Genomic DNA, 26,452 nt, shown 5'->3' on the forward strand with positions numbered 1-26,452 from the left:
AAATCATCTCTAGTATCTTCATGCGAAATTTCAACTCGAAATTCCGGTTACACTTGGGAAGCTCCCCTTGTAAGCCAAAATGGGGATTATAGTAAGATTCAACCTAAAGAGTCTAAAAAATAATCAATAAGAAAGTACGATTTTCTGCTCCAGACAGTTTTAATTTTGCATACTGTTAACTTACTTTGGCGCAACCAACTAACTTCTCACACGAATTTTGCCACTGTTTAATATTTTAATCCATGTCTGTGTTGTCCTTTCTTGCAGACGCTTTCAACTTCATCAGCATCACAGTTATAACAGTGGACTAACCCCCAGTTATTCATTGTAATTTTTTGTATTTTTGGTGCTAACTAACCTCTGCGTGTTATTAACCTTGATTTCGGTCGTGTAATCCCCGCAGAATCTAACTCTTTCCTTTCATTCTAATTTAGTCTTCCCTAATTGAAGAGTATGACATACATTCACCTAATTGAAAATTCAGTCCGCTCTTTTGGCATGAATAAAAAACATGTTTTTTTATGTTATGCACATTGAGAGTTTTAAGAGAGAGCATGTTTGTTTAAGGTATGGATTAATGTAAAAAAATGTATGATGCACTGTGCTGAGAAAAATAGTTTTGGAGTTGTACAACACTAAGGTAATTTTTTCTTGTGAAGCATCACCATTCATCAAAACAAATTCTTGTTTGAAGTAAAAAGACATTTAAAAAAAGATCCTCTGTTTGATTAACGGTAAAGATTAGTAAAATCACTTCCGCTAATTTAACATTCTGTATGTATTATATTGGTGTGTATTTCATACTCTTTTTTGACCTCACAAGATAGTACCATCATGAGCATATCTTTTTTGTATTTGTATTGATTTATTTTTTCCTAGTCCTTGAGCAATATTATGTAAAAGCACAGCACTAACTAATCAAAGCGTGTAAATCTCATTGAACAAGGCATCTGTAACAAATTTATGACCGTGAAAATGTAAATCAGCCTGTAGGCATATAATCCTAGAAGGTGAATTGCTGAGTAAAATATCAGAATTTAACGGTTTCATTTATTTCTCATTTGATGAAGATTCTTCAAATCAAGGAGGCTGTATTCTTATAATTTCCAGTCTCTCTGTCTATTAATTCAAGAGATGAGATTCATAGGCTCCCAATTATTTTTACTCACATGTTTTATGTACATAGTTTGTGATAGCTCTATTGCGTTTTTCTGCGGTGTTTTTACTGCTGTTGACGACACAATTTAGTGGCTAAGAATACAGGTGATTGCAATAGAGGAATGTACTTGTAAAGATCTTTCATCATTCGCACAATTTTTACGGAATTTTTGAGAAATTGCCCAGTTCGTTCTGAATGTTTATTGTTTAACAAGGAGATACGTATGTTTTTTATCATCTTGTATGTTCATACATACAAGTACAAACTAATTAATGTTTATAAGAATTGTGTAATCTTAAGTTTCAGTAAAGATGAATGTGTTTAATTTTCAACAATTTTATTTTACATGTTAAAGATTTTCATTTGTACATAAGATAAAATATATTTTATATTGAGCTCAGTTTTTATCAGGATTCCATTATATTTTTGTTTATTTCATAGTTTCCATGTTATGAATTGTTGATCCAATTGTTTGTTTTATTGATTTAAAAAGTGTTTGTCTGTATGATATCGTGGTTTCTGACAATATTTTTGAGGTTTTAAATTTTTTTTTGTATGTACGCGTTTTAACAATGCTTTGTTTTATCATTGCAAGTATGTTATCACATTTTCTAACGTTCACAGAATTTTTCAGCGTTCGTATAACGTAAAGCTTCTTATTTTAAGATGCTGCCAAGATCAATTGAAATATTGTTTTGAAAGTAATGTGATGTTTGTTATGAGTTGAACATTAATGCCAAAATCTTTTTTTAAATCTAAATTTGCCAAAATCTCCAGACTAAAGGAAGTAATTTTTTTTACTTACAAATTTTATTTTTTATTTTAGGGAAAATCTATTCGTATAGTCTAATGCGGTAAATTATTGTGTAACGCCCATTTTCGGACTTCTCCACTCTCTGCACAATCTTCTGTGCAATTTCCATATTGTGTAAACCTAAAATCCCTTACGCTGTTAAAATTATGCAGTACCATCAGGCAAAACGGTCCTCCTCCAATGTGTATAGGTTATAATTATGTTGAAATACAGCCCCGAAACCTGTTTTTCCTCAGAAAACCTCTTGATCTCTCAAACTTTGATTGTTACCTTCCTTTGGGATGTACACTTTCTCTTTTCAAGGAACGGTGAGCACATTATGCTTGAGCACTGCCGTGAGTTATTGGAAAAAGATACTTTACACAAGCTTATTTTGGAGGAACAAACCAGGGGCTTTAATAAACAGAACTAGCCAAATCAGATTGGACCTAATTAAAAGCCTGTTTTACAATCACTACATCAGGAATTTTAAAATCACATAACAAAAATTCATACTGAAGATGCTCACTTTATTAATCTAAAATTTAATTAGACGGCTTTGTAAGGACCCGTTTCTCTCATATCCAGCACATGTGATGTGTGATGATGCACATTCTCACCGATATGTTTTATGATGTAAATAGTCGTGAAGCATACAGCATAATAACAATTATTTTTCCTGGTAACTGCCAAAGGTTGTATCAGGTGGGGTGACTGGTGTGTCTATTTCTATTTCTATTAATTGATAAAGGTTGTATTTACAAGATTCATTTCGAAGATTATTTTGCTTATATCCGTGTGCTCCATGTTAACGTGATAACGCAATTTTTGTATCAATCCATGTTCGTATTTTTTTTTTTTGAAGAAGTCTTGTTGGTGTTTTTAAGGATAAGTAGTCTCCAAATGAATTGTCTTCACTAAGTTGCTTGCAACAAGAAGCCTTATTGACAGTGAGTTTGGTCCAAAAAACACTGCCTGAACAAAGATCTCATCTTGAAAAATTTTAATCTTCTCTGTTTCACTCGCATTTTTTGATCACCAGTAATCCGGCAGAAGTGTTTCCATTTCGTAGTTTTCCATCCAATTGCATTTCTGCATTGACACTGAAAATACAATTGTCTTTTTTGTCATTAAAGTAGTGCTGTCGAGGCATACGTTAAAAATTAAAAAGCTAAATTTGAAAAACCAGAAGGTATATGAACAGTTGCACTTAATCGGTCATGTTTTCTCACTCGTTTTAGAAGATGGTTAGTCAAAGGGAAAGGACGAGTTTTTATTTGTGGTCACTGGTAAATTATGAAAATAACTATCAAGTGTGACTTAAAATTAGACATTTTTCATTCAGTATCAGTTGATTGTAACACATGTTGGAAAGCTTCTTGTGAATCTACAGTGAAAATGTGACTTCCTCCGTGGAAGTTTATTTTTCAAGTCGATCACAAAATGGGAGGATGGTATCAATCATTGTGAACTGTTGAGGTTTTTAGTAATAACTACTCTAAATTTCTGTGATTTCAATAGCTGTTAACGTTTTCAGAAAATAAATGGTATTAGGTAGATAATTTATAATAAATTGATGTTTCCCAGGGAAAACTACATTAATACTTAAAAAGCTAAATTTTTGTATCGCTTTCAAATGAGTCTGAATGGGCTCACAAGAAATGTCTCACTCATTTGCTCCTGTTCAATGTCTAATTTATTTTAATCCGTGCAATACTCGTAATTTTATATTTGTACCTTATTTGTACAGACATATCCAATGGATGAAGTTAACTAATTGGTCTATTTCATTAAAATGCTTGCCTTCCAGTACCTACTTTATTTTGGAATTTTTAATTGTTGTTTAGAAAAAATAACGTCAATGTGTTTTCATTGAAATTAATTTACCATAGGAAAGAACTAATATTCTTTATTCGAAAAGGAGAGATATATCTTTCTTTTGTAAGGGGGGGGGGATTACAACATTGCTTAGCAACCAATCCACCATTTTTCGTATGTATTGCAAGGCATTGTCGGTAAATCTTATCATACTGAAATGCTAGATTTGAGACTGCCCCATCCCACCCTCAATACGCTAGACCAAATTTCCAAATACATCAATTTTGTGGCAGATAAGCTAATAACTAGTAATATATGTAAATATGAATCGCCTCAGTCGAAGAAGGTTAAAAGTAATAAAATGGGAATTATCACTTTCGATGGAGGTCCCAAAGAGTAATGCACTGTTAAATCACTTTGCATTAAATTAAGAAGACCCAAAACAACATGAGATGACTGATGAGGCTCCCTCTGCTCTGTTGTTTACACCAGACAAGTTACAAACTAAAACCCTCTGACACATATTTTCTATACAAGATTGTACATTACATATAATCCACACAACAAGCAGTTCCAAAATCCACTTCTTAAGAAGGTATACATGTTTTTAATCAACATTAGTCTTTCATCAAAAATACAAATAACGTCATTTGTATATTTTGAGCTCTATTTGATCAGTGTTGAATATTCGTGTTGATTTTTGCTTGGAAGTTGATTTTGAAGCCTCCTGTTGTATTCATTGCTTTCTGTGCAAAATTTTAAAGAGGGTACATATGCATGGTGCGTTAATTTATACCTTGTCGAGTAGTCGATTTTATAGACTGGAATTAGACAAATTTTATTGAAATCTCTTTATCATTAATTTGGAGACCTCTCTTCTCCATAGCAAGACAGAATCAAGTATCTTCATAAACCATTTTTGTAGCAAGTCAGCAATACAGCTTTCATATGTACTGTTCTTTAGGTTGGTGCACAGGCAGCAGTTTGTTGAATCTGGTCTTGATGGGTGCGAATGTTTGTAGCCATGCCAGATGAGACGATTTTTGAAGTTAGGTATTTAAGGGCTGTTCCTTTAATTTTCGGCTTGAGTTGGTGCAGAGTTCGAAACATTTATGTTTCAAAATAAGAGTTGGCAGAAGTGAAAGAACCGAAAGAAAACAGTGTATCTGGTCATGAGGAAACCACTTGATTATTAGAAAACTCAGAGTTGTACCATTGATTTCAGTGCAATCCCACCTGAATGAGCAACATTTGACTCCTGTTCTCTTATGTGTCTAACCTGTTAAGTGATGGAGATCATCATCATTAACGCTTTCCATGTATCGAAGATTATCAAATTAATATTGAAGGAAATAAAGTTTAAATAATACCATCCTAAGTTCCGCTTCCTCCTCTTTTCTTGTCATCAACACACTTGTCCAAAAAAACAAGTTTGGTTGCCCTAGAGTGCAATTTTTTCAAAGGTCTGTTTCGAAACGGTTGGACTGTCATCGAGATTTATATTTTTTTGCTCTCTCAAATTATCACTGCTTCCTGCAATAACAGACTGGGTACTAATCTTGAAAGAAGTCTCACAATAGAGTGGAGTGTTCGTTTAATTTTTCAAAGATGTTGTTTTCAAGTTAGAAATTCGTAAGGATTACTTAAATTACTGCCATTTGAAAGTCTGGAAGGAAAGAAATCTTTTTTTTCTCCCCCTCAATTGAAGAATACCTTTTTAGGAATCAGTTCAATAATTGCTCTTTTTCAATTAGGGCGATTGAGAAACATGTTAAAAAGTAATCAAGGTTTGTGCGGTCTTTGAAATTTTTGTTAAGGCTTTGAATGTGCTTGATTCTTTGGAAACTTTTTGGGAGGTGCTTGAAAGACATCCTGTTTTTGAAAGAAATCGTGATTTACCCTCAAAGTGAGCAAAAAATTCCTGACTGAGACTCAAAACAAAGAGAAGAAACTGAGTGATGTAAATTTAGAAAAAAGTTGTGAAATGTGATAGATTTTATGTCCTTGAGGCTGCACAATCTATGATGATTTATCCTCTACCTATTCAAGTTTTCCTATTGCTTTTCCTAAAAAGTATCAATTAAAGAATAGTCCATAGCCTTGAATCTAACTTTCTGAATACTGAATTCTTTTTTAAAGATCTTTTTGAAAACGTTTCTGAGTAATAGTTTCTTAATTTTCCTCTTTAATTTTTCAAATGTGCCACAACATATTCTGAGGGTCTTAAAATATGAAGTCCTCTTCTTCAAAACCTTGGCTAAGAAAAGTTTTGTTCATATCCAATCCGTATTCCACGTAAATGATAAAACATTTTGAGCAATCGATAATTTTTCTACGAAGTAATGAAAAAGATCAGTTTCTTTGTCTTCAAAAATGTATTTACCAACCATTTACTACCTTACAAGGAAGCGCCTCTTGCTTGTCTCAGGAAGGCTCTGTGATTTCTAGATCAAGTCATTCCATGTATCGTTTTAGCAATCCTTTGCTGTCATCTATGTTGTGGGGCTCACCAAACCTAATCTTAATAATTCTGTTTATGATTAGATTTCTTGAAACCTTAATTTCTCTTGAATTTAGTGTGAGATTTGGTCGAAGCCAAAATTGCTTTTTTTCAGTTTAATCAACATGACGATTGAGATTTGAAGTTCCTCCCCAATAGCATCTGAAATATTAATGTTTTATCGCCCTCCTGATTCGAAATATTCGTTTGGGATTTCACAACCAAGTGACTTCAAATGAACTCTGTAAACTGTTGTGAACCAAGAGCTCATTTTATTTGATCCCATTTAAAAAGCCGGTTAATTTTCAGACAGTTTTTGACAGATCAGCTACAGAAGAAACATTTTCAAGCCATGAAACGGTAAACAATTTTTCACCTTAGATCTCTCTTTGGATGCGGTTCTCTCTTCCTTCCTGCCCATCTTCTTCTTCTTCTCTTCTACCTCTCTCTTACTCTTTTTGTAAAACTCCATTTTTGAAGCGTGCGTATAACTGAAATGAATGCAAACGTTTGTTTTGTTTCAGCTCCCTAATATTTTTCAACTATTTTTTTATTTGATTTCTTCGTTGATTTGTCTTAGTTTATCTCTCTTATGTGTATCTTCTCCCGATTTCTTACCGTTGAATGATCCTATTTTAATCTGTCTCTTTTCATCTTCCTGCTCTGCTATGCTACCAACTAAAGAGAGTGGATGCGCAGTAATGAAGTTTTGGGAAAGTGTACTTTTTAGTCTTCAAAGGATAAAAGTATTGGAAGTTTGTCGTAAAATTATCAATAACTATCTGCTAGGCTTAGGATGATGTTCAAATTATTAAGAATTAATAAAGCTCACATTGTGTTGCACAAAGTGCAATAAAATTTTAACTTTCAAAACAAAGGATTTAGTATTTCCATGTTACACAAGACATTAATATGCAGCTCCTTCCACTATCAAGCATGGTTATGTATCAAAATATTAACAATCAGATCAATCTGATACAAGTCAGTAGTAAGAACGCCAATTTGCAGGTGGCATCAGTACGTTCTGCTTTCTTGCCAATAATGACGGTAATTGGCTCAGTTATTTTTTTTACATTTCCTTCCTTTACTGAAGATGTATTTTTCTACTAAAGCAGGATCAGTCAATTCGTTCAACTGAAAATGATCAAATGTTAGAAATAAGTCAATTTTGAAAAACTGATTGTCACTCCTCTTTCAGGTAGCATAGCAGTGTAAATCCGTGTGACTATCTATCTTTCCATCTGTTTTCACCCGTGTTTAGTCTATGTTTTGTCTATGTGTTCTTGTTTTATTGATTAATTATGCATAGCCACTAAAATTATATAAAATTTTCTTGCAGGAACCTTTGCCAACACCAGCTAGTCCTGTCAAAAAATCCGTAAGTGACAAGCTGAGGTTTTTCGAAAAGGCTATGGAGGAGCAAAACCATCCTTCACCAAAACCAGGTACGTGATCATATCATTAATCTCTATCTCTAAGCCTTGTAACAAGAAATCATGAGGATTCCAAGAATTTTATGGCTTTCAAGGACACTTTTATGCACGGAGCTCAGTGTAGCGTTTGAGAATCAAGTAATGCGTGGTAACTTTAGTTGTTAAATAAATAAAATGGATGCGGATGAGCCTGGAGCTGTCAAAAGGTGGAACCTTTTTGATGTTTTAAACTCAGATATTTAACTGGGAAAAATTTGATTCAATCTAACCCCACACACACAGCTGCAAGTGACCACAGCTGCTCTAATTTAGCCGATATAATTCCTATATTTTAATTTATTTTGAGTTTGGTCCCAGAATCTCTGTATCACTTGGGAACTTGCAATTTAATCAGCTACTTCAACGCATATAATTTTGCCAAAAATACAATGGTGCCAGCAGTTATGTTCAGAATCTGTGCCTGAGCTCATAAGAAACTACCAGTTGCTAAATCATTGTGTAATTCACATTTTTAATGGGCCGTTTGTACTGGATCGTTTTTCAATGACAGAAGTTCATAGATCAGAGTAAAGTACAAAATCCATTTGATAATTTGTGCGAAATCTGTTTGGAGTAACAATGTTTGTACTTCCAATATCATTGGTTGGATACACAGTTTAAAAAACAAGAAGTAAGATGTCATTGACGGAGGTCGTGCATTCCACATTTTCTTTCCCCTTGTCTTTTGCGAGCAATGAATCACTTATTTACCCTATCGCTTCTTGTACATCACTGCGCAATCTAATAGTCCGAGAGCCCGATGGCATTTTGCGACAAACTCGTGACACAAGTTTTGACCACTTAAATCAATAGCTTTACTCAAATTGACACTGAAAATGATCATTGGCCACGTTGTGGGGTGTGCCAACATGTGGCAGACAACCATTTTCTGTGTCAGTTCAAATTCAAAAAGTCAAGACTTGTGTCCCGAGTTTGTCCCAAAATGTCGTCAGGCTCTCGGACTATAAGGTGGAAGAATGCCAGGTATCATGTCTGATTGCGAAAACATCAATCGCAGTGTTTTAAAGGGCCCCATCTCAGATCAAGAGAGGCATTTGTAGCCTTTGCTAATTCCAAAATTTCAGCTGTCAAAACATGTTTTTATTTTATGTAAACATGTATGTACTTGCAATCAGAGGATAAGGCCTTTAAAGCTATGAAATTGGCAGAGCTACCACATGTATAGAAATATGCTTCTGACCCTGAAATTTTCAGGAAAAGTCTATCTTAAACTAAGAAATGACTCCCTCAGAAGATGTAACCTTGGAGAAGGGTGGCTTTTAAATACACTCTTCCTGAAATCTAAGTTTGCTTTAAGATATTAATGTTTAGAAACCAAATGGTAACATATCTGTTCACTTTTCTTTCCCTACTGTTGCCCATCTGCAGCAGGACTATATCTGAATACAGGTATTAACTCAAATTTTAACGTGCATGTGCCCTGAACCTTTTGTGAAGAGAAAAATAGGAGAAACTGCATGAGAACATATATGTTGTCTGAGTGTTAGTAGAAAAAACAATGTTATTTACATTATTCTTAATGAAGCCCTTACATGTGTCAAGGATTAGCGATTTAAGTACTTTATCTTTTGTAAAGTTTTGCAAAAAACTCGACGGTGCCATTGGTTTTTTCTAAAACGAACTCCCAAGCTCAAAAAAAGCTCTTTAAATTGAGGCCATAGATTAGAGGATTCCCCATGGTGCATTGAGAGTCCACGGTGAAACTATCCAGTGAAACTCTCCACTTTTTGAGCTTAGGAGTTGATTTTAAAGGAAAATAGTGATGTCATGGTGTTCCTCCCGTGCTTAAATCAGAAATTCCTAATGCTCCATCGTCACTGTCCGTCTACAGGGAAACAGGACCTGAGTCCTCGAAGGCAAAATATCTAGAAGAGCTATTTTCGTCCAGGCAGGTCAAAAAGTCAGATTTTGACGTTTTGATAGAAAATTCTGTTTAGTATCCTAAGAAAATAAGTTACAAGCTGTTTAGTTAATTTTTGTTTCTATAAAATACTTTAAATTGCAAGATAATACAGCAATTTCTTGCCCTGAGCGTGGCAGACCAGATTTTGAAAAATAATTTTCTCTAATTTATGTTATTTGAAGTGGAATCTTCTTATCTCTGTTATTTCGGTTTGGCTTCATATCTTAAGGCTCTTCTTTCTGATCAATATTTTTATAATACTTCTCAATGTTGTGGTATCAGCAACTCAAATTTGAAATTTTTTGAACCAAAGTCTCATTTCCTGTAGATGGCAACTAGTAACCAAACCCCCATAATTGTTTGTGAAAAATGAAAAAACGAATTCAGTATTTACTTTAGACTCCATCATCTTGAATTTTTTTTGCAGAGAAAACAAGAATGCAAGAAATTTCAGAACTCAAATAAGTCAACTCCCGACCCAAAAATTTAATTCCCCTCTGCCTACCTCTTTGATTCCAAAACGTTTTTTCAATTAAGTAAGTCACCGCATGTCCAGGAAATTCCATCGCAATTTTCAAAATGTATTAAACCAATGCAGGCAAAATGTTTTCTTGCATGTTAGTTATACCTTTAACTCCTACTTCACCTCTGTGATTTTTTTTTTGCAGAGCGAGCTTTCAGCTTTCTGAGTCAAGATGAGTTAGAGAAACTCAAGCAGGAAGAAGGTAAATACAGAGCCCAGTTACAGAATTTCATATTCAAAGTATCATTATGTACCATTTTAGTAAAATCGAACCAATAGATTAATGGAAACGGAAACTGACCAGAAGAGATTCAATCAATTTTGATCGACGATTTGAAAAAATTCAATTGACAATCATTTAAAAACCTACTGTTGAATCAAAACTCATGATCACTTAAAAAATTAAAAGCCTGGACTAATTGGCATTGATTCGATTGATGGTTTATTGAAAAACAACCATTAAATCAATAGATGTGATCAAGGTTTTTGGCAGTCTAAAAACCTGGGAAGTCAGGGAATATATGGTGACTTGGAAACTGGGAGGAACTTTTGCGAGTAGCGTATCAGCTCAAAAACTTTATCCGGTGACATTTTATTGTGGGCAAACAATTTCTGAGAGTCTTTTTCCATAATTCAAATTTCCAGAAGTGGAAATTTCCTCCAAATTCCAACGAGAGCCAATGTTACTAAGGGAAAAAAATCAAGTAGAAGTTTTGGTCGAAGGTAACAGAGCTGAGAGTGATCTGTGAAAAGCTATTTTTCATCTGCTTTTGCCTCCCTATATGCAGAAATAGCGATTACGGAAGTTCTATTTTGAAATATATTTTCTATATTGTCTGCGTATCACATTTTTCAATTCTTCTACAGAAAAGAAAATTGCCACACTATCCAAAGACGACTTAAAACTGATGACCCACTCAGAAGAACGTGAAATGGAGGATGAATTTGATGAGAACATGAAGAACGTTATTTTGTCAGATGTCAAAACATCATCGTAAGTTGAAAAATTACAATCTTCTTTTTATTTATTTTAATCAGTTCAAATAAGAAACAATTATAGTAAAAAAATTAATAAGCAAGTTGATTCCAATTGAAAGAAGAAAAATAAAATAACTGCGCAATCCTTTTCTTTTCTTCATTATATTATGAATTTCTTTACAAAAAAAAAGAGAAGAAGTTGAAGAACATGAATTCCATAAGAAACTTTTCAAAAGACTTAAGTAGATGATAATCATTCCTGTAGTTGTTTTCTTTTATCAGGTTGGCTCACTATATTTTCTCTGGAAAGATCTTTTCTCCCGAAGCACCTTGACTTTTTCCAATTTCCTGGTTTAAATGTATGGAAAACCTGGAAAGTAAATTTACAGCAACCTAAAAATGTAAGAGAATTCACAGGAAAATTCAGAGAGAATTTTGCGCGTAGCACATCAGTTCAGCAATTTCAACAACTTATGAGTTTTCTTCCCTTAATTTGAGGAAATCGTTCATAGTTCAGCCAAAGTCAGCATAATTAAAAGAATAAAAATCGAAGTCGGGGTATCGATCAGAGGTCAGGGAAAGAGGTGGAGAGTAATTGAAACTCCGGAAAGAGAGAAAATATTATGAGAAATCTATAAAAACTAAACCTAATCTAACTTAAGGGGACCTCACACGAGTGAAATCCGAGCAGTCAACTTGACTTAATTTATGCTAAAATAATTATGTAGCTGACTTTTTATTTTTTATATTATGCTTTCGCAACCTCTACAACAAAAGCATCTAGAAAATCTTCATCAGCAACATTAAAAGCGTCCATATAACCAAAGCGTTGCATATGAGCGGCCAAACTGTTTTCACTGGGTTACCAATATGCGTAATGCAATCTTCACTGTCAGGGACTGGGGTTTGTCCACTATCAGGATAATGAAAATTTAAAGTAATTTAGCAGAAATTTCGAACAAGATTAATTTTTCCATTCTGCTTCAAGTATGATGATAAATAAAAATCAATCATGTTTGTGATTAAATTTTAATTCATTGTACACCTCCAGATAATACATATGTATTATATTGGTCAGTTTTACTTTCCAATTTTACCAACCTCAAAAGTTGTCTTTTCCAAACTAAATTTTGAAAGTAGAAGAACAGATCATCAAAATTATGGAGAAAAATTAGTTTTTTCGAGACTGTTTTTGATGAATTTTCCTTTCAGTAGGAATGAGTCTAGTATGTGTTTCATGTCTTTCTTGTTTTTTTTTTTTTTTTTTTTTCTATAGAAGTCACTCTGGAATTCTGAATGCTGATATACCCGACGATTCAGTAATAAGTCCTTCATCTGGCCTTGTTCGCACTGCAAAAGCTGAGAATCGCTTGAAAACCAAGCTCATTCAGGACGTGAGTTAAACCATGAAATTAATCTCCAACTAACATAATATCTTGTATCACTACCTCCATTGTTTTTTTACATTCTATTCTAAATCTCCGTTGAACTAAACATAAAGGAAAGTAGGTAAACTTAGATTTTTACTCCTTTTCTGTGGTCTGATCCTGTCTGGAGACAAAAAAATTCTTCAGTAGAACAGCCATAAAAATGTTTCGAGTGGATTTAATGAGTTAATTTTTAGCATAGTGCACCATTAAGAGTTAAAAGAGAGGGCAGTACTATCAAACAGGCCACCAGGACAAAGGTCCTTTGGTTTGCTTTGGGTCCCTTTTGTATCCATTTACACTGACACAGGAAACCTTTCATTTTGCTGTGAAGCTAGATTGAACACCATCTCAAACCATTAGCTTAGGGAATGACGCATGTTAGATTTTGTCATCCTTCGAAGCTTTTTAAAAATTATAACTTCATCAATGGAGATGTTGCCTGTGTGAGGGATTTGCGATTTGACTGTTGATTCTTATGTAAAAGTTCGCGAGAAACACAATGATGCCACTGGTTTTCTCTGAAATTGTCTCCCAAGCTCAAAAAAAGCCCTCAAAGTGAGGCCAAAATGGAGGGGATATCCCACCCTACTCTGAGAGTCCACCTCTACATCAAAACAATCTCTCCATGCAAATATAGGGAGCAAATACATTGACAGGGCTGCCACTTCATTTGGGGACTCCAAAACTGAAAACACGGCAACCCTGCTAATGTATTTGCTCCCAATCTTTGCATGGAGAGTTTGTCTTGATGTAGAGGTGGACTCTTAGGGTAGGGTGGGATATCCCCTCCATTTTGGCCTCACTTTGAGAGCTTTTTTTGAGCTTGGGAGACGATTTCAGAGAAAACCAGTGGCACCATCGTGTTTCGTGCAAACTTTTACATAAGAATCAACAGTCAAATCGCAAATCCCTCACACATGCAACATCTCCATTTGCAATTTCTTTTTACATTTCCCCAAATGAGGGGCGATTTTGTCACACAGGATGTCAATTAAAAAACCATCAGCTCTTACTAGCACTTTTTTCCCCTTATCTCTTGAGTTGGGTTGGGTTGGACGTCTACAAATTGTTTTGGCATGACTATCTTAAGGTGTTCTGCATTCTACATTATTTTCTCTCTTTAAATTCAGGGCATACTGAAAGCAGATGAATCGGACAAAGAACTTTCTCAAGCAGAGCAGCGAGCGCTGAATGCTGAAAAAAGAGCAGCCTGGAGACAAGCCCGGCTTAAATCTTTGGAGCAGGTAAGAAATGAAACTCTGTCCAACAACCAGTGACAAAGACCTTCCATGGGCTAAAATTTTGGGTTCAAAATCGAAACCAAACCTAAAGTAACGAAAAACGAAACAAAACAAATAGGAAACCAAAGTAACAAACCATGGGCTTTTAAATAAAATTAAAAAATCGGCAAATTGAAAAATTCTAACTAATGAATAAAGTCTAGTTAAAAAGTAAAGTAAAACTGCGGACGCATTTCAACCCCCTTCTTCCTCAGAGCTGAACTCCAACTCGGTCAGTCTGTCAATAGAGCCCTGAAACGCATCAGCGGTTTTAATATAATTCTCGTGAGATTGAGTATTTTTGAATTTTCAGTTTTCTTTTTTTCAAAATTGAAAGTTGAAGATCAGGCTGAAATATAGCCAGTCCCCTCTAAAATGACTTTGGTGTTTGACTCTCTGGCCTTAAATACTTAATGAGTCCTTTGGCTCTCACAACCTACGAATGAAGCATATGAGTAAATCCTGAAAATCGACAAAAACACTCGTTTCTCAGCTCAGGAAGCTCCAATTCAGCAATCGATTCTATCCTCGAAGTACTCAGCAGCGTGTGTTGATAATCGCAAAAAAAAAGTTTCCCATCTTAGATTGAAGAAAATCAAAAAGGCTTATTTTTCTCCTAATCAATCGCTTAAGATCCTATGTCTGATGGTTCATTAATTATACTCTGTATTTTCATGTCTTTAGGACGCTCTGCAAGCGCAGATAGTTATCAAGAAGATGAGCGAAATGACTGGAAATCTGGATAAGAGGACAAACCCTGAATCCACAGAGCAAGCGGCCATTATTGAAAATGTGAACGTCAATCAAACTTACAGTCAAAATAACAACAATAAAATCAGTAACATCAACAATAATATAGCCAACGCCAACATCAATGTTGTCAACAGGACGGCTCTGGCAGACGAACAGAACAATATAATCGAGGTAAGATACTTTGCCTGATTCATCTGTCCCATTGACACTAGGATCGCCTTTGATTGAAGCTAACCTAGGTGGAATACATTCATAATAAATTTTGAAAATTAAATCCAGAAAATGTTCGACAGTGCTCTGAAGAATGGATGGAATTATATGTTGATAATACTTCTTTAAAATCCCTCATGCATTTTTGAAGATGGTAACAATGAAAAGAGCGCTTTCCCGGTTATCATTGCACAGAAATTATTTTCAGTTTCTTGCATCTAATTTTATGACAAAAACTTGAACATTTGAAGAACTATCTGTAAGAGTAGCGAATGTCGACATCTCCTTTTTTTTAGGAATATTGAATTTTTCAAATCCTCAATCATTCAAGAGTAAGTTTGCAAAGTTTTAGACTTACAGCTCAATTTTCCAGCAAGCAGCGATCTAAAAACAAATCATCATATGTGTAAACAGGGGATGTCAACATCTGCTGGTTTACTATTGATGAGCTTCTTTGTTCGAATTTCCCCATGAGATCTGTGGTTTTGGTCTTCGATGATTTCAAGAGATGCTAACGCTCATTTTTGGAAGATTCACTCTTCATTTTGGCTATTTTTCATTCAAAAGGCTGTTACTTTATTTTATTTTACAGAAGACTGATTTTAATTTTTTCCTTTTTTCTAAAAATTTTACCGAAAGTTTCGTTTTTTATTCCGAGTTTCATTAAACATTGACCAGCTGTCATACTTGTGTTGATTTCAGTCATTTTTCATCACAGAAGCTCTCATAAGATCAAGTTTTTGTCGTGTAAGAAATGTCATTTACAAAAACAGCAGACGTTACTTATTTTTTAAAATAGAACTTTAAGTCGTTCATTTTTTAACTCAATTGAAGCATCAGAGACATGTTTTTTTAGAGGAGTTGCTCTTAATGAAAATCCTTATCAGAATCCTCTTAAATAATCTCAGTTCTTAGGGGCGTAGAAGTCCGAAGCTTTGAAAATTTCTAATGCGATTTCCTCAAAACCTCAAAAGTTGACTTCTGCTATTCCTACATATAATGTTTCATTTGCCTCCCTCACAATTTTTCTCCATCTTTTGAGTAGGTATTTATGAGTAAAGAAACATAGGTTGTGGAAAATTACAATATTGCTAGAAAGGTTTCAAAACTTCAAGGGCTAATATGTAATGAACCGAAAAGTTTCTTCCATCCTAATGAATATTAGGAGCTCCATAATAAAAATAATCAACAGGATTTTCGTAATCTCTGGTTATAAGCTCCGATGAAAAGTTAAGGAATCTTTCCTTTCATATCTGTAAATACTTCAATGACAAATTGTTTTAATTTCTGTTTTGCTTTTGTTTTATCAGCACTTTACTCTTGTCTCCATTTTATTCATTGATTTCTTCTGTTTTCGTGGCTCTAATGAAATGTTTAATGTCAGCAGGTTGATACATCACCGAATAAAAAATTATCGCTGGACCTCTCACCTTTCGAGAAGAGTAGAAAAGAGGAAAATGATGAAAGCGAACAGAGCTCTTCATCGGTGCCAATTACACCAACAACGCCAACGCAGTCCTCTGACGAACAAGCGTTTAATCTGAACAAAAAGAGGAAAAACAGAAAGCGAAACAAAAAGAAATGAAGAGGGTAGTTCATTTCCCTCGCCTCATCTTCATCGCTTACAGCTCTTTAAATAAGAGTGATTCCATCACAAGAACAAATCAGACGAACTGTTTTTAACATTTGCTTGTGAAATGTTTGTCAAAAGCACTTGGTAAAAATTCCTGAATGATGAATATACTAAGGGGCTATACCTCTTGAACGCTTAGCAAACTACCCCTGAAGTGCTTTGCTCTCTAGGTGTTTTGTGTTACTCATATGATTTTATATCTTAGAGTATGATATTGTTCCATGTATGAAGCGTATGAAACCTTTTTTTAAACTGCATTAACTACAAGACCCAAGAATTTTTTGTAATGAAACCTCTCAAGTTAAATTTGAGCATATTAAGTTCTAAGAAAATGTATTTTTTTTCTTTCTTAGTTTAATGCAACCATCAGGAGTTATCAGTATTGTTATATTTCTGTGATATTCAATTGTTCTTCACTGTAGATTGTGAAGTTTTTCTCAAGTGTTTACTAAATCACACTGTAACATTTTGAAATTGTGTTTTCATTCAGTATTTACAGAATACCCCTTCAGGGTAACTATTCTTAAGGGCCTTTTTATTCATCTTTTTCTTCAATTGAATGGTCAAACATGGTCAATCGTGATCGTACAATCGTGTTTTGATAGTTGATATGTTATGAGAAACAAAGAATTTTCGTATTGTAATTAGAAGTGATGACACTTATACATAAGCACTTTCAAAATGCTTCCTGAAAGATTTTTCCCAAAGCTTTTACCTCTTTAAATTTGCAAGGTGAAAATTCAACTTACTTATTGTAAAGCATAGACCATCTGGACATGATTGTATGTATGACAAGTGCAACCGATCTATTGGGAACCTACACTGGTATCATGAGAGGGCTGCCTCGTTGAATTGAAGCAAATGAATTAAGGTGGATTTTTTTCATGCATAAATATTTAACTTAGTTGCTATGTGTATTATTTTGTGTTCTAGATTTTTGACATTTTGTTATCTACGTGTAAAGAAATTTTTGGTAAATTCTCAAGTATCATTTTGCGGTTATAACCATCTGCAACTTGTTTTTATGGAGTCAACCAAATCTCCACCTGGTAATTTTTTGATAGAGCCTAATGATCATTTCATTGGTCAACACTTTCACCTCAGTTGGTATTCATAATGATATACATTGTCTTTACAAAACATTTTTGCTTCCTTGGTGACTATGTATTTTATGGTAGTGCAACTTGGCTAAAATTTTTAGAGACCAAGTTTATCTAACTGCATAATGCCGCTAGAGAGGTTTTTTAGGTACCAGATCAGACAAGCCTTTTTTGTCACCGATGAAATGGAAGCCCTTTTTGCTAAAATATGTGTTATACTTTATAAAACTGTGGCCTAAGTAATGGTCATGTACATTGTCAAGTTCTGTATTACTTGAATCCGTCCGAGGTACTGTAGTTTTATCGCTTGATTTGTTGTCAGTAATTGTTATCTACTTAAGTTACACTGTGTGTACATAATGCTTTGAAAACCGACAAATTTTCTATTCTGAAGTTTGTGTCCACTCTGTGAAATGTTAAAAGCTAAAAACTTAACTTTTATCATCCATGGTAACAAACCCTTTCTTTCCACCTCTAGAATAACCAGAAAAGCTTGTTGTTCTCCCTATGATGTGTTCAGAATAGTTAAAGTTTCTGATAATGCACCTAAACAGTGTTGAAAAATGGTGTTAATTTTCATCATAGTATTATTTTGTTTAATGAGTCAACTATTGTCTTGTCTTAGAAAGCAAACCGTTGATACATATTTCTTCCTGCTTTGAATCTCAAACTTCTAACCAGATTCTTTGGTTGGAAATCCCATCAAAGCCCAAATTGTTGTGAGCTCATTAAGAGAGTGCAAAGAAAAGGATGGAAAGAGAACGGTCACTAAAAATCATTGTTTTCGTAAACTTGATATTATCATTTGTGAATGCTCTGTAAATTAGGTAATCGTAGTTGTATGTAAAATATGTCACGATGTATCAATATTCTTGTTTTTCAGTGTGTTAGTTGTATATACTTGTAATCTACTTTTTTATCTCTAGAGATTTCTGAATTTTGGAACTGACCAGATTCATTTTCTCCTTTAATCAGTTGATTTCTGCAAATGGGGCTCCAAAGTATTGTCAGTACGATGTTGTAAGTTTGCATTTACAATGCAAAATTGAATTGATTTCCTTTCGGAAGCTCCTGTTCACAAGAAGGTTAGAAGTATCGACTTTCATTTCCGTGAATTTTTAAGCTGATTGAAATCTTGAGTAATTTTCCTACCCTTGATCCAAAGCAACAGTATGTTAATCCCATGTTATTATAATTTCAAGCCTGTGCATTTAGTACTTAAATATTCAAACTAAAGAAAGTATGATTTCAATATTATCCCTAATACAGTTGATGATTTTTTCGATATCTGCAACTCCTAATGTAGCAAAGAATTGATGGCTGGACAAAAAAATGTGTACCTCCATTGTAATGTCTAAAAATCTCCGATTATGTTTTATTTTCTTCCAGAAAAACTACCTGATCAAAATTTTTCTACGTAATTTTGTGTAATTCTTTAGTAGGTACAAAGGAATAGAATTGATCAAAAATTTCAACAGAAACTGTAGGTCAGTATTCCTTTGAAAAATTAAAACATGAGCGAAGTCTTGCAGTTTCGAAACCTGAGGAACACATTTCGACTTTAACTACCAATTTATAGCTCTCTGGTTTGGGATTTTATGTTTTTGGTGCAATTCTTGACGACGGAGAAAAGTACATTTTTCCAATTATTTTAAAATTCTATGACTTTGTAGGCATCAAAATATATCTATAACAATAATTATGATCTACATAAAAGTAAATTTTTCCATTCTTCATGAACCACTAATTTTATGTACAAATTATTAGCCATGAATTGAAATCTCTTGGATCTTCATCAAACATCACTCAAATTCTCATCACATCTGTCTTTGGTGTTATTATGTAGGAATTCTCCAAAACAAACATTTCATAAAGGATCATCACAAACGTCATCAACTCACCTATGTCCGTTTAATGTTAGTTTTTCAGTGATTCTAGAGAATCTTTTGGTGACTTGAACCAAGCTCTGCTCTGCTTAAAAGGTTCTAGCAGCAGGTAGGGCTTTGGTGTGAATGGAATGTCAGTTCACAAAGTTTGGAACTCTTAAAGAATTATGATCGAAATTACTCTGAATAATACGCAAGAGAATTTTTCATCTTTCGGCCAGAAAGCTTGACAACTCCATGCGAAACTGAATATGGCCGCCATGTGTTGCAGTTTTTAAATTAAAAACCAGTGACGTAACAAACGTTATCCAATAATAACCAACACTTTTTCCTACCTCCATTTCAAATTAAATTTAATAAATAGTTGAAAAGATTGCTGTTGTTGGTTTTTACTTGAGGGGTGTCTTATGACGGCGGCCATATTTAACTTAGTGAAATCGGGTGTCTTATCTGTAACAAACTATGTCTTTGCTGTAGTATCCTTTTGTAGGAAGCTCTAAAGTCCGCTGATCTCTTACACAATCATTAAGTTAGGAGTGAATTTCAGACTTTCCTGATACGTTCATCGTGATTTTTAAGCTATTTTCCTTAGAAAACGAAAAACGATTCTACTTTACGTAACGCCGAAGTTTGCAATAGACCAATCAAGAAAATTAAAAGTGTGACCAGGAGTTCAGCAGATGAACTACTTTTACTTACAAAAGAAAAAATTTAGATTGGGAACCTCAGAAATAACTTTACAAATTACTTTAAGTGAAACAATTTCTTTCTATTTTTATTTTTTGCTGTGAAAAGCAGTTTTGCTGGTTTACTCTCAGAACAGAACTCCTCTGTTAATTATGTCATTAAGATATCGGGTGGACCTGATCCAGTGTTTTATTTCTTTGATGCTGACGGACCACCAACATCAAATCAATTCTTAAACCTGTACAAGAAAAAAAAAGTTGGTATAAAATTTTTAGTGTTAGTTAATGAAAGAGTTGATAGCATGAAGAAATTTCCAATGCTGATGGTGGAGGAACGAATCTGCAAATTTTCGAGTTTAAAATTAAGGCGATATCAAGAAAGATGTAAAATATATTATTTGCCAGCAATCTATGGTCATGCTTTCATTACCTACACTGCAAACTGATATTAGCTGGGAACCCCAAACAGAAAACATGCCTCTTTGTACAAAATATCTTCTGTTCATCTTGGGTATATTTTTTTTCTTGTTACCAAAAATTAGAGAGAAGCCACTGTAAAGCAGGATTGGAATTCTGTGTATTCACTAATGCAGTAGATTTCTAAATAATTAATTTTCAGGGTATCGCCTTAATTTTTCAATGTTTTTGACAGGATTTTGTAAACTACTCTGTAACATTTTTGAAATACATTCATGTTAATTTATCATTGTGATTCATCTCTTCATCCAAATTAAATTATTATTATTTTATACTTCCACCAGAGTTTTCATTCTCAAGATTTCTAAACTGTCAACCACAGAAACCTCTGTTAATAGCCAAAGATCATATTATTATATACCGTAGTTTGAAAAAATTCCAGAGGGGTATAAGACCTAAAAAAAATTCTTGGAACAGTGGATTTTACATCAGAATAAACAGAGCGGAAAATTGCATACATCGTATAAACCGTTGGTTGTAGAGCAAAACGGCCGAAATTGTCCAGTTCCTCTGTATTTCTGTGATAACTTTGGCACCCCTCATTGCCCCATGAGTGTTTAGGCCCTCTAGGCTTAATTTAAATTTTTGAAATTCCACTCCCACTCAAGTTTTTTAAAGTCATGAAAATAGATCCACTTCCCCCTTGTGTATACAATCAAAATGAAAATTAATTTTTTCATGGTGGGGAGCCAATGGATTAGGCAGCTCCACTGTGAATTCTGCTGAGTGAAATCAGGGTATCTACAAGATTTTCAAAATGAAATTCCCTGACAATTCCAGGTTTCCCATGACAAAAAATGACAAAATTCCCTGACTTTTTGGGTTTAGCCATACGATGAACTAGTTAGAAAATATTAAAAAAAAAACTATCCTTAGGAATGACCCCGTAAAGTCGTATTCTGAATTACCATGGCGTTGGAAGGAGTTGAGTAATACTTTTGAAAGGAACGAGATCCTAAATACTCAAAATAAAGCTAATTCCAAAATGGTATACTCAGACTAAAATTCACCTTCAAAAGAGCCATGCACAAAAAGGGCCAAAAACGGCCCATTTTTGGGCCCTCGGAATTGGGGTCGAAATGGGGTTTTTTTCATCCTTAGGGTGACCCTTTACACACACTAAAATTTCAGATTGAGTATATGCACCGTTTTCGAGTTATGGGGGGGCAAAGTCCCCGATTTTCACCCATTTTTGCAGGTGTTTTAATGTCGAACTCCGGCTGTTACAAGGTACCAGATCTAGATATTGAAGCGCGGTTTGCGGTGATTTGTTCAGCTATTCCTGTAGTATTTTTCCACATCTTTCACAAAGCCCCGAATGGTTTTTCGGGGGGGCGGGGAGGGGGGCTTTATTCATACTATCATGACCGTTAGCGCATCTTACTGACTTTACTTTGTTCTCTTCTCTCCACGCCGCAGTCACGATGGTATTTTATGTTGGGGATTTTTCTTTTTCTTTACATTATTTTACCAATTTTAATTTCCTCCCCCTCTTTTCCCCTTTTTACCCCCTCCCCCGCAATCCAAACACTTCCTCTCAAGTGCTTCTTCCTGTAAGGCAGATATGACGGGGTCATATGTTGGGGATTATTTTTCTTCCTTTACGATTGATAAACTTTGACCCAACTTACTTCTCCCTTACAAGGGTAAGAGCCCCCTTTACCCCTGTATTATCCCCCCCTGCCCGCTCCACTTTACTTGAAGTATTTTGCTCCCTCCGCAGCAGAATGGGATGTTTCTGGCAAATAATGTTTTACTTATGTTTAGGCACTGAAATACTGAATACATGGGAGCCGCCCTCCTACTCTTCTCCATTATTCCCCCTCTTCTTCCTCTTCCCTTCCCCTCTTGTTCATCCTTCTTTTGCCTCGTTCTCTTTACTTTTCACTTTTCTTCTACTTTTTACTACTTTTTTGTGGGAGTAATATGGTCACGCGAAGAGAAAGTGGAAGAGATTGTACCAAGGAAAGAATAAATCAAACATAGAAGTGGAAAGAGAAACGTGAAAAATATGAATAAGATACAATTCTTCATAGGTAACATCGTCATTTCTGCTGCGGAGGGAGCAAAATACTTCAAGTAAAGTGGAGCGGGCAGGGGGGGATAATGCAGGGGTAAGGGGGGCTCTTACCCCTGTAAGGGAGAAGTAAGTTGGGTCAAAGTTTATCAATCGTAAAGAAAGAAAAATAATCCCCAACATATGACCCCGTCATATCTGCCTTACAGAAAGAAGCACTTGAGAGGAAGTGTTAGGATTGCGGGGGAGGGGGTAAAAAGGGGAAAAGAGGGGGAGGACATTAAAATTGGTAAAATAATGTAAAGAAGAAGAAAAATCCCCAACAGAAAATACCATCGTGACCGCGGCGTGGAGAGAAGAGAACAAAGTAAAGTCAGTAAGATCTGGTACCTCGTAACAGCCGGAGTTCGACATTAAAACACCTGCAAAAATGGGTGAAAATCGGGGACTTTGCCACCCCATAACTCGAAAACGGTGCGTGTACTCAATCTGAAATTTTAGTATGTGTAAAGGGTCACCCTAAGGATGAAAAAAAACCTCACTTCGACCCCAATTTCGAGGGCCCAAAAATGGGCCACTTTGTGCATGGCTCTTTAATTTTTAAGCTCTATTACGCTCTCTTTGTGACATATTGCCCCGTATACTTTTGAAAATTCAAACTATAGTTCACCCTGGTGGTTTCATAAATATTGGCATATTACTTAGTGCCCTGAAAATACAAGTCTCTTTTTCTTAAAATATAAAACAAGAGTTGTAAATGTGCCTAACTCAGGTAGATTTTGCTATAATCAAGAGGAAATACGAGTCTCTTCTCGATTTTAGATAAATTTGCTTGATTCGGGATTTTTTTTTTTTTTATTTTTTTTTTTTTTTTTTTTTTTTTTTTTTTTTTTTTTTTAAGGTCAATTAATTCAGTGGATTCCAGAACCTATTGTTGATATTGAATTCGTCTTATACTCAACAAGCGTTGGCTTGTTAGAATATAATCCACCAATAATATTTCTCCAAGGTGGATGCACCAGTTGTGAACATGTTGATTTAAGAACCAGAAAAATTTCATGCAAAATGCAGTTGACATTAAATATTTCTTTACTCAGTTAAAGAAAAACTAAAATTCTAGCACTTTCATTAAATTTCCTAACTTATTGAAAAAATTGATTAACCATCTGCTCAAAACTGGGGCACTTAGTTTCCTATCATTATTTACTGTAATTTTCTGCTGTTAGCAAGTTAACTTCATTTAAGTCTATTTAGTCTATCTTGCCATTTGGCATGAATTAAGTAGATAAATTAAATAAGGCAGATCGATTCCATCTTTAAAGTTAGCGAACACACATTAGTGAACCTAGCGGGCATGTTGCAAACTGGTTGAACAGAGCAGTTTACATTATCAGCCACGCGAGCGCGCTACTCGGCTAATTCGGCAGTGACGAGCAAAAATAGCCGCGAAATGTTCGAATTGCGAAAATTCCCTGACTTTCACCGGTTTTCGATCGAATTCCCTGACTTTTCCCGGTTTTCCAGACAGTGATCAAATCCCCTGATTTTTCCCGGTTTTCCAGACCTGCAGACACCCTGGAAATTCAGTTGACGCCCAAGAACATAATGCAAATTGATGTAAATTGTCTCTTGAGAGAATTCTTCCATTAATTTAACAAGCAGATCCCATGTTTCTTGGTACACATACGGGCCCGATCATTGAAACTATGTCAGCCCGACACGACAAGACGTAGCCCTATCTTAACCATGCAATATATCGCAAATCGATGTCTTATCAGGCTGCTTTAAAATTTCAATAATTGGCCCGCTGCTTTCCTTTTAATGAGCAAAGGCCTTTTCAACCACCTGATCAGTAGTGTAAAGAAATATGATTGAAAATCTGTTCATACTAGGTCATATCTTTTTATTATAAAAAAGTTCATTTAAGGCACAAGAGTTAAAACATTAGAAAAGTACAATTTTCATAGTTTACAAGCACATTAAAATAAAAATAGAGTTCAGGGAGACAAGACAAAAGTGAAGGCCTTACAACATAAAATATAATCTAACAATATCATAATCATATTGATGGTTAATCTTGGAAACAGCAGATCTGTTCTGGTGTTTATAAATGTCTACTCTTATTTTATTTTATTGAAGGAAAACGAGCTGCTTAGTTCCTTGAAAATTTCACCAAATATTTTCAAAGTGAGAAAAATCACTGAACTTTTCGAGCAATCCAGAGGATAATTTTCCTGGCTGAAAGATTAAGTATGCTGGGATGTTTGCAATGTAGCAGAACCAAAGAATGCAATTAATTCCAAGTTTAGCAAGGTTTCCAAGTTTAGGTTGGTTCATACCAATCGGCAAAAATCACTGGAAAAGGTTGCTGTCTCCAGTAAATGAAGAGGGTAAGTAGCAATTTTGAGACTATCATAAAAACAGGTCTAAGATTCAAGAACTACACTGAGTCTTACACCTTCAGATAATTTACGCTGATTGAAAATTGAATCAACTTTTGGCAAAGTTTACTTTCGAAACAAGCGTTGTTTAAAACTGCTGTCTGGATTTTTGGAGAATCATAACTTGATTACTATATTCACTGGAAATTTCAAGTAAAATAAATTAATTACAGATCATATTTGGGGAGCAAGCATGGAGCTCTTTGAAAATTTTGCTAAAATCATAATTAATCGAGTTCATGCATTGGAACTCTCAGTGAATCAATAAATTGCACTTATGTGACCTAAGAATTTTTCCTGAGTACAGATAAAATGTGTTACATCATCACTAACAGGTTATACAAAACAAATGATTTTCATTAAAGGGTGATATTTTCTTACACAAAATAAACTATCTTTATTAAATCTATCTTGCATCTGTGATTTTAGATCTCCAAAGGATCCCTATTGAAAATTACACATTGTCGGTGATAATGTAAAAACGCATGCCTGCATTGAAAGTTTTAAATACGGCAAACTCGATACGCAGTTATGCAGACTCACTATTGACATGTACATTCAAGATAACGCACCTTGTAACAAACCCTGAGCCTAAGGCCGGAATTTTAAGACGTTACTCGAAACTTCCTCGACTCGAGATTTCCTCGACTCGAGGAACCTCCAAAACGGCCTCGACTCGAAACTCACTCGACTCGAGAAAAAACTCCTCGACTCGAAAATCTACTCCACTCGAAAATCTACTCGACTCGAAACTCCGTCGTCCAAAAAAAAAAAATGGCTTCCAGGTGAGAGAATGTCGTTCAACGTTAATTAAAGAACAGATTAGGAATTTATTTGGAATAATAATCATGGAAAAGTGCGTCAAATTAAACTTTAGCGGCTACTTTCATAAATTCCCGGGCCATGAGTTAATTTCTGATTCATCCACTAGAGTATACATTCGTGAGATGGTGACTGGTGAGGAAGCGGCCCCGGCCATTCATTGTATTTGTTTGTTTGTTTATCAGTGCCAGACCAGTAATCCTTCTAATTAATTGTTGCAAAGTTAATAATTCGATTTCTTAGTGGTTTTTGTGTTTCTTTATATGATATAGCCCTTTGTGTCATAGTTCAAGCGTTCAATGGATCCTAATCGTCTTTGAGAACACGGCTAAACCCACACCACAGATGCTTAACATTCATGCGATTGAATGGAAGTGAATTTCTCGGTGATTGAACCTTTCTTTTCTCCTCAGTACTTATTTTCATCATACATGTATTCCATCATGAATTCTCTGTGAAATTTCTCGGAAATGCGTGATTTATTCTCCGAAGAAAAGTTGACAGTGTAGCCCTTATCCAAGCGTCAGCGTCTCAAATACGTACCAATTAT

The 26,452-nt window shown here is 34.8% G+C and overlaps 2 protein-coding genes across 7 annotated transcripts in view; one reads left to right on the top strand and one right to left on the bottom strand.

The window, feature by feature from the left end:
• Positions 1 to 20,896, top strand: part of LOC109030046 (protein lap4) — a 219,768-nt gene extending 198,872 nt beyond the window's left edge. For 3 of the 6 annotated variants that reach the window (XM_019040792.2, XM_019040795.2, XM_019040796.2), the window contains 8 exons: positions 7,610 to 7,715; positions 9,132 to 9,152; positions 10,335 to 10,391; positions 11,057 to 11,183; positions 12,444 to 12,561; positions 13,728 to 13,841; positions 14,562 to 14,801; positions 16,225 to 20,896. In XM_019040792.2, the coding sequence (XP_018896337.2) occupies positions 7,610 to 7,715; positions 9,132 to 9,152; positions 10,335 to 10,391; positions 11,057 to 11,183; positions 12,444 to 12,561; positions 13,728 to 13,841; positions 14,562 to 14,801; positions 16,225 to 16,425 (984 nt within the window). In that variant the 3' untranslated portion in view covers positions 16,426 to 20,896. Of the gene's footprint in view, positions 1 to 267; positions 3,763 to 7,609; positions 7,716 to 9,131; positions 9,153 to 10,334; positions 10,392 to 11,056; positions 11,184 to 12,443; positions 12,562 to 13,727; positions 13,842 to 14,561; positions 14,802 to 16,224 lie in introns of those variants that run through there. The other 3 variants (XM_019040793.2, XM_019040794.2, XM_019040797.2) reach the window with 3 other exon arrangements.
• Positions 20,897 to 24,525: 3,629 nt separating this feature from the next.
• LOC109030049 (probable G-protein coupled receptor 139) overlaps positions 24,526 to 26,452 on the bottom strand; it is a 29,427-nt gene continuing 27,500 nt past the window's right edge. The window contains exon 5 of the mRNA XM_072302478.1: positions 24,526 to 25,671. The gene's annotated coding sequence lies outside the window, so the exon portion shown is untranslated. The remainder of the gene's footprint in view (positions 25,672 to 26,452) is intronic.

This window comes from Bemisia tabaci, chromosome 7 (genome assembly GCF_918797505.1).
Source record: "Bemisia tabaci chromosome 7, PGI_BMITA_v3".
Lineage (NCBI taxonomy): Eukaryota > Metazoa > Arthropoda > Insecta > Hemiptera > Aleyrodidae > Bemisia > Bemisia tabaci.